Raw genomic sequence first — 8,413 nt, 5'->3', positions numbered from 1 at the left:
CTTGAGCGAACTGACGGTCGATCGGTTCGGCGTTTTGTAACGATCGGTAATGATTAAGCCAAGTTTGTAACAAGTATTATAATAAGTTAATATGATAGTGTAATATCTTCATGTATAGTACTAGTTCACGTATAGTATAAGGTTCCCTTTATATGGAGAAAGGTTGTCTCCAGTAGAAGGTTCACCAGCCTACCTGAGCTATCCTGGGTGAGCTAGTTTTTCCTGGGTGGGCCAGTTTTTCATATATTTCCTTGCAAAATGTGGCGAACCGTTTACATACGTGTTACAGAAGTAAATGCGCTCTTTCCATTGAATAATCTTTTAGCTTCTAGAAATTGTGATTTTACGTAGATGCAAACTGATAGGGATTAATCATCTTTTAGTTAACTAATTTTTATTACGATGAAAGATGTGGACTGCTGGGCCGGGTTGTTCAAAGCCGGGTTAACATAACCCAAGGTTAGTACAAAATTTGAATTCAGATGTGAAAGCTTAAAAAGCAAATTCAGTTTAATTCTTTTTGTCTACAATTTGATGATTAAATACTCCAATAAGAAAATCTTCCGAGAAAATGTTTTTAATAAAAAGAAAAAGAGACCCGGGTTAAAATTTAACCCTGGGTTAGCGCTAACCGGCCTTCGAACAACTGGGCCCTGATGTTTTGATATATTAACAGTTGTCTCTTTTGGAATCAGCTGAATCAGCTTTAATGCTCGGACATCTTGTCCCCAACTTTGATCTGTAGTTTAATTAATTTGTATCTTTGGGGTTAATTGAACGTTAAGTGAGTAAAATCTATAATCAGATAAGTTAAAACTGAGGGGATAGACTATAAAAACAGCAAAACTCTGTGATTAATCGGAGGAAGAAGAACACGAATAGTGAGAACTAAAGGATAAAAAGCAGAAAAGGAACTGAGAGTGATAAGAGAAGAAAAGTGAAGGGACAGAGAAACTGTCAGGCAATAAGAAACTCAGTTAAGGAAACTGTAAGTCTATTTCTTAAAACTAAATCCTATTGTCCTTCTGAGAACGACTCCATCACCACGTTCTGGTCAAGTAAAACCTCCATAGCTTATCACTTGTGGAAAGTTCGTTTACAGCACGAAACAAAAAGTTGGCTCGGCCAGAGGAGTGACCCGTCTAACCCTGTCACTCTTTTAATTTGTGATGGCCAATTCAGTTTTCTCTATAAAAGCACTTTGGCTCGCCCAGCCGAGTCAACTCGGTCAAGGCGAAACAATCAGAGCATAGGAAAGCGCTTTTTGGTTTTTGTTGATCTTTTTATCGTGCTAAAATAAAGTTCTTATCTCATGTTATCTTATGTAAACGCTCGCTAAATTTGACTCAGATGTGAGAGGATCGAGCCTTCTACCTCAGTGGCGGATCCAGACCTTTCGATAAAGGGGTGGGGCGGTCTCAAAACAATTTTTTTTCGGCCCTTCGGGCCTCAGTTTGGTCTAAAAATAAGGGGAGGGGGGCGGGCCCTCTGGGCCTCTCCCCTGGATCCGCCACTGTACGACAGTCCCACCGTACCCGAACAGGTTTTTTTATCATTTAACCGGGGCCTGATTAGTGTACTTAGATATTTAAGGTACCCTTTCTTAAGAGTGGGTAGGTCGGTGTTGTACATCTTGTACATAATGATTTCGAATTCGTTAATCCCCTAAATCGGCAATTTGCTAGAATAACTGAATGGTGCAGGTCGTGCAGGGTAACATTAAGATGTTCCAGTTACAATAATTTGGTGGAACGTTGCGCGATTTGTTCTAGATGACCGTTCCATTCAAGTACAATTTTCGAGGCGTATCTGATGAATTTCTTACGATTATTTAAAGTTCAACTTTTCACATTTCACTCCCCTGGTTAGGCAATTTTTCTTAGCAAAAGCAAACCTAATATTTTCGGATGCAAAAATGTGTTTGAGAAAGGAATCACAAAAATTTTCACTTTCATGAAATGTTAAATTACATCTAAAATTTTCGGGAAAATAATGCTGAAGCCCCTGTGGTTTCGAAAAGACTCAAGTGTCGTAGTTGATGGAACAGATACAAATTTTATAGCTCCGCTTAAAAATACATTTCTAGAGATCTAAAAGTACTCTGAAGAGCCTAAAAACGTGTTTTCAATGACTTTGGGAGGACGTCGTCGTTCAGAGTGCTCCTTTACGCGTGGAAAAAATACAATAGAAGCCTCAGGTATTTAATTATTCTGTATTTGGCAATTCTAACATCCGATTCTTCGTTTTCGTCGATTTCCTTGTTGAATCTTTTTTGTTTCTATCAGCTTTCTTTGTTTCATTTATTCACCCGCGTTTCTACTATGGCGTTCGCAGCATGCTAATCTTTGCGGTTTTCTATGGTTTTCTGGGGTGACTTGTCACTATGTGGCCAGCACGGTGTCATCATATATTATACATATTTTATATCGTAACCCTCTTCAATAATTGCGTCATTTTATTTACGCTTTGTTTCACATTGTGGCACGCGCAAGCAGTTTCAAAATATTTCCCTATGACCGTAAATTGGCCAATGAAGACCCAAAGCACAAAGAACACGTGATACCCCATTGTAGTCCTTTATCCCACAACTATTAATCGACCCAATGAAAGGGTTTGCAACATGCGAAACATGTGTGTCAGTTGATCGTTTTTCAAATGATGATTTACTGGCAGCATCTACTCGCAGCATTATGCTCACAATTTACTCAAATTTTCAAGGTAATGTGTGACTTCCGGGGCATGTGTATGTACTAAATGTCATCATAGCAGTCACCGATTAAATTTACAATCTGTTGGCAAATACTTGTAATTTATGACAAAATGCACATTCATATAGATGTGCTTGCGTCATGATTGCGTTACATGGGTTTTGCTCAATATTTCCGGTTGAAACTGGAAGGTGATATCCGGTCCAGCAAGTTTTGCTGCTTGGTAACCCCCCCTTAGGTTTCCTGTCCGCTGATTGGCTGAGCCATGGGCTGAGCCGGTCCAAACAGCTCTCAAACATGTTTTTGTTGTGTACTTGAAAAAAATTTTTTGTGCAGACCTGAAATCGACAGTTGTTGCATTTTAGATTTTTCCGTTTCTTTCGAAAGTACTCTGTTTGATAGGGGAAATATGAGGTTTGTAATCCTGGAACCCGATGGCAGAGGCAACGAATTTGTTTTAACCGGCGACAAACTCGGACAAGACGTTCTTGACAAGGTAAAAGCATTGATGATCTGAACGAGCTGAAGTTTGCTAATATGGCCCGATGTTTTCTTTGATTACGGCCATGTGCAGTTTCACTGTTAGTTTATTCTGTTTTCTGTAGGCTTGTGAAAAGCTAGGAATCAAAGAGAAAAACTATTTCGGTCTTCGATATATTGCCAATGACAACAGTGTGTGGTTAAATTTGAGAAACCCTGTTTCCACTCAGCTTCGTCCGCATCTGCCTGGGAAACCACATCGCCTTCGACTGGAGGTTAAATTTTTCGTTGCTCCACAAGAACTTCAACAAGAGGAAACAAGGTATACAATTCTGTTAGCTTCTGATTTATAATAATAATAGGTTACCTAAGAAAGATGGTATTAAAGCTTATCAGTGTAATCAAATACTTTGAAGTGTCGAGCATGCAGTGATCGAACTTTCCTTGCTTTGCTCTTTGCAGGCGTCAGTTTTATTTGTGCCTCAGAAAACAAATTTCTGAAGGAAAGTTCAACCCAACAAAAGAGAAATCTGTTCAACTTGGCGCTCTTTCGGCTCAGGTCGAATATGGAGATTATGCAGTATACAGGAAGACGTCTGCAAATTACTCCCAGCTTCTCAATCCATCCTGGACTAACAGGGAAGTGGAAAGACAAGTAGCTGAAGCCCATAGAAAATTAGAAGGAATGGAGTCGTCAGCTGCAAGAGATACATTTCTGAATGTCATGTCTAAAGAGGAACTGTATGATGCCGAAATTTTTAAGGCAAAGACTGGGCACCAGAAAGTTTTGGTTGCAGTAGGGAGTAGTGGTTTAAAAGTTTATGAAAGGAGAGCTAACGGAAAACTCAAGCAGACGTAAGATAGCAATTTCTTGTTAAAAAATTAGACTTATAGTTAATAATGCAATAATTGTACCTGCAAATGTATTATTTTGTACCTTCAATTGGCGTCAAAATGAGTTGAGACACTTTGTCCTAAAGGGGCATTTTGACGTTGCTTTTCCTCCCTCATACCTTCCATGCAATGTTGTGCCGTTGTTCGAGCTACCTTTAGAAAACAACAAACACCCCAACTTTGAATGGAGGGGACAGGGGAGGGGTGTGGATTCTTTTGTTCTCTGAAGTTACCCCATTTGAGTACAATGTCTCAACAATTTTGATGCCGATTATTGGTACAGTAAGTAAACAGTACAAATCTCAAAGGGGTAAGATTGGAGAACAAATGAATCAACACCCCTCCCCCTACAGGTTGCTTGAATAGCAGCGGAACATTGCATGGAGGGGGTGTGGGTCAAGGAAAAGCTTTATTTTCGTCTATTTAGGTTGGCAAAACCTTAGAGGGATTGTAGCTTGTCCGTTGGGCAAGTAGCTGTCATGTTTTCTTGCTTGAGACCATTACTTGCTTGTCTTAGTTGATGATTTACATGTGAAAATCTTGGAACATGGCAAGCAAAGGCTACATACACTGTACATAGGGGATCAATCTTTGAAACTGAAAATATCGATTTACACTTATTGAAAGCTTGCTGAAGCTGGCAATTCAAACAGTTACAGAACACTTCACGGCAGCACTGATCAGCAGTGCAAATATCTGACTGTACAACATTGTTCTTTCGGAAAACAAAAATAATTTCACACAGAAACCTTGCTTCTCGATCCTTGATCATCGGAACTTGAGAATCGATCCACGCATCTTCCAAACTTGATCCTTGCATCTTGAAACTCGAATTGTTCAAGCTTTGAGACGTGAGGATCGAGTCTCGAGTTTCGAGCTTCAAATGTCAACTTACTTTTGTTGGTACTCTAGATTGAGATGACTTGCCTGGACGCTTGCCCGTAAGGCAGGTGAACTATTATTAAAAGTTAATTACTTTCCCACTAAGAAAGTCTGCTAGTCCTACTACTATACAGGACTTTTTCAAGCCCAGTGTCCAAAAGCATGGTTCCTTTACTTACACAAAAAGGCTACAGTCTTCACTTCGGTCAGGCTATTTTATTGAACATTAAATTGTACCAAAAGTGAGAAAGTTAAAGTTACTCAGCAGACAAAGACAAAAGGAAAAGATTTCAAAGCCAATTTACCCACTTTGTTGATGGCCGTAATGACTAGTAAAAAAACTGAGTAAGATCAGTTAGTTTCCACAAAACTTAATATTCACCCTCCCACAAAAATTTAATTCCACATGGTTTACTTACTATATGTTACCTAATATTTTTGCCACCCACAGTATTGGATTTGAGAGCATATTGAAAGTGAATGTGTCTGAAGAGCGACTTATTGTGGTATTAAGGAAAACATCAGAAAGCAGCAAGCTGAATTTTGTTCACTTCTTCCTGGCAAGTGGCGATGCTGCAAAGGCAATCCACAAGGCTGTCATGGAGCACCAGCTTTTTTTCTGCTCAAGTAAAGTACGACGATCAGTCCTTAACCATTACTTGCTTTCCACTCCATGTTGGGCTCTGCCAGCCAAATGGTTCACCAAGACTCCCTCAGGGGACCTCTACCATCTAGATGTCAAGCACACAAGGCGCCAATCGTACGATCTTCACTACAGAAATGTTCATAGTGATGGTGGTGTGTTCAGACATGATTGGGAATCAGAATGTTCCAAATGTAATTCAAAAGAAGCAAATGTGCTTTTCACACCCTGCGGCCATCTGGTTTATTGTGAGAGTTGTGCCAAAGATGAAACTGTCTGCCCAGTTTGTAATCATACATCAACAACCTGGCAGCGAGTTTATTTCTCTAATGATGCAGCATGCGATGATTGGACCTGCCAGATTTGTATGGACTCTGAAATCAACACTGCATTTTCTCCCTGTGGTCATGTGTGTTCATGTGAGGATTGTGCATGCCATCTACCTTACTGCCCAATATGTAAGACTTTCATAACTTTTGTGCAGCGAATGCATGTCCAGTTCCCAGACCACCTGTTCAAAGATGATGTTAGTGATGATGGCTGTGATTCTACATCCGAACTTACAGAATTTTCGTAGCTGCCAGTATCAGTGTGGTTTTCAAAAAAGGTTAAAATAAATTAGATTTTTTACAGTGTTAGGGTAATAAATAAGACATGGCCTTTTTTCAGTCGAGTCTAGACCATGACAACTATTTTATAGGTAAAAGCACTTGGTATACAAAGTAGTTTCAGCTTGTTTAATCATACTCGTGATCTATTTGTGAACTAGCTTATTTATGGCTGATCAGAGTATCTTAAATATGGAAGTTATACTTATGATTAAGATTATTTTGTTTTGTTCCCTTATTGAGATTAATTTTGTTCCTTTGAAAGGTAAGGATAGAATTTTCTGCCTTTTTGTCATGTTTTAATTTTCACTGGGGTAGTATAAGAACTTTAAACATGACAATAATATAAGATCGTATTTTTTTTTCAAAGATCAGTTGATTGTCATAGATTAGTAGATTCAAGATTAACAACATTATTTTGAGGCACACAATATGAAGTCTAACTTAATTTTTGTTTATTTATTGTGTTATTATATGGGTTATGTATTTATTATTACTGACTTCTAAGCTTTTTGTTGGTAAATTATACTGTGAGGGTATATACTTTGTCCCAAATTATTCATGTCATTTATTTAAAGTTATACAATCCTTAAACCAAATTATTGTTTTTTAAGGATATAGTTTAGAAGATATAAAATGTTAGATTGTCAGGCATGTTGTGGTTTATTATTTATTAACGAGCAGTTTTTCATACAAGAAGTGCTCTTTGAGGCGTCAATCAGTTTGTTGTTCCCAGAAGTGTCCATTACTCTCCCCTCATCGAGGTCTGATGAGAATTTTATTTTGGAATAGCCCATGAACAGGCTCCCAACCAACATGGGGCAAAGAAGGAAATTGGCAAGCAAAGCAAGCCGAGACTAGAGGCTCCTATGCTCCTTTTTTTTCTTCCCGGGCCATGCTCAGCTTGCTTTATAGGCTGATTTTCTTTCTCCCCGTTTCACTTGGTTAGCCTGTTTGCTGGCTATTTTAAAAAGTAGTTTGAGGTGAAGCAATGTTGGAAGTGTTGAGAAACCTTGAGAAATTTCACAGTAGGAGTTCCTTCCTGTAAAAAAAAAAGTGAAAGTCGCATAGACCTCGATCTTTGCTGAAAATTAAGTCCTTTTTCAAGGCAGTGGGGTCACTCCTAAGGAGGGTATAGATATTTTAAGAACAAAAAAAACTAATTGACTATTTTCTATGTGAAACTTAAAGTCAACGGTATTTAAATATTAAGTTATTGTAAATTATTAGGTCATCTACTTGTAGAACACAGGGTCATACATCTATAACATGATACTGACGTTTTGTTTTAGAGATAGTGATATCAGCTGAAAGTTTAAGAGAGATTTATACATAATAATGTTGAATAAAGAGGTAAATTATGACTGTCTGTAGTACCTTTTGTTGTACTAATAAATAAAATTGGGTGTGCAAATTATTTCTGAATTGGTTTTTCCTAGACCCTAAAAAAGGGTAGACGAGAGTGATGAAAAGCAATAGAATTTGCAGGAAGAATATTATGGCTCATTCTATCCTAAGCGTGCCTTCATCTCATCTAAGAAGGACGAGGGTAGCAATTATTATTTGGTAAGCAGCACTGAAATGTTCCTTTTTGCGTTTTTATTGAGTGAGTCGCGGTGGCCTGTGTACAGACGCCCCCTTCCCTAAAAAGAATCAGCTACATTGTTCCAATATTGCAACGCTGTTTTGCGCTAAAAATGGTCATTGCGAATCGTTCCGTGTAACATCACCTTCACTCATCATGTCAATCAGGGTAGCTATCTAGATCTGCGTCAAGGCAACCCAGGACGAAAACTGGTGATGCTCTATATACCAAGTCAATAGATGCCCTGTTGTCTCGTTCTATTGTGTGAAGTTTATTGTGTTATTGTGTTGTAGCCATACTACTAATGTCTCAAGTGAAGGCCTGGGCCAAACGTCGGACTTTTCATGAGACAAAACGTGAAACTTAGTGAGTTTATATCATTCATCAACTCATCTGATAAGACCAAACTTGATAGGGTCGGATCCAGGAGTTTTTTTAGGAGGGGTGTTCACTCGTCTCTTGCTCTACTTCAACACCAATAATTCTGCAAAAACAAAAAAATTATGTGGTTACCAGTTGTATTAGAAAACCGCAGGTCATCTCAGAGGGAGGAGGGTGTGCACCCCCTGCACCCTCCCCCTAGATTGGCCCCTGGAAATCCTTGTTGCGGGAG

The 8,413-nt window shown here is 38.8% G+C and overlaps 1 protein-coding gene across 1 annotated transcript; it reads left to right on the top strand.

The window, feature by feature from the left end:
• The first annotated feature begins 3,003 nt into the window (after positions 1 to 3,003).
• Positions 3,004 to 6,559, top strand: LOC140933444 (E3 ubiquitin-protein ligase MYLIP-like). The gene is made up of 4 exons (XM_073383002.1): positions 3,004 to 3,204; positions 3,314 to 3,510; positions 3,651 to 4,043; positions 5,416 to 6,559. Exons 1-4 carry the CDS (start codon positions 3,118 to 3,120, stop codon positions 6,182 to 6,184), a joined length of 1,446 nt encoding a protein of 481 aa, XP_073239103.1. The 5' UTR covers positions 3,004 to 3,117; the 3' UTR covers positions 6,185 to 6,559.
• Positions 6,560 to 8,413: the final 1,854 nt, after the last annotated feature.

The sequence above is a fragment of the Porites lutea genome, chromosome 4 (assembly GCF_958299795.1).
Source record: "Porites lutea chromosome 4, jaPorLute2.1, whole genome shotgun sequence".
In the NCBI taxonomy this organism is placed as follows: domain Eukaryota; kingdom Metazoa; phylum Cnidaria; class Anthozoa; order Scleractinia; family Poritidae; genus Porites; species Porites lutea.
Note: the sequence above shows the minus strand (reverse complement) of the source record. Positions and strands in the feature narration are given on the sequence as shown.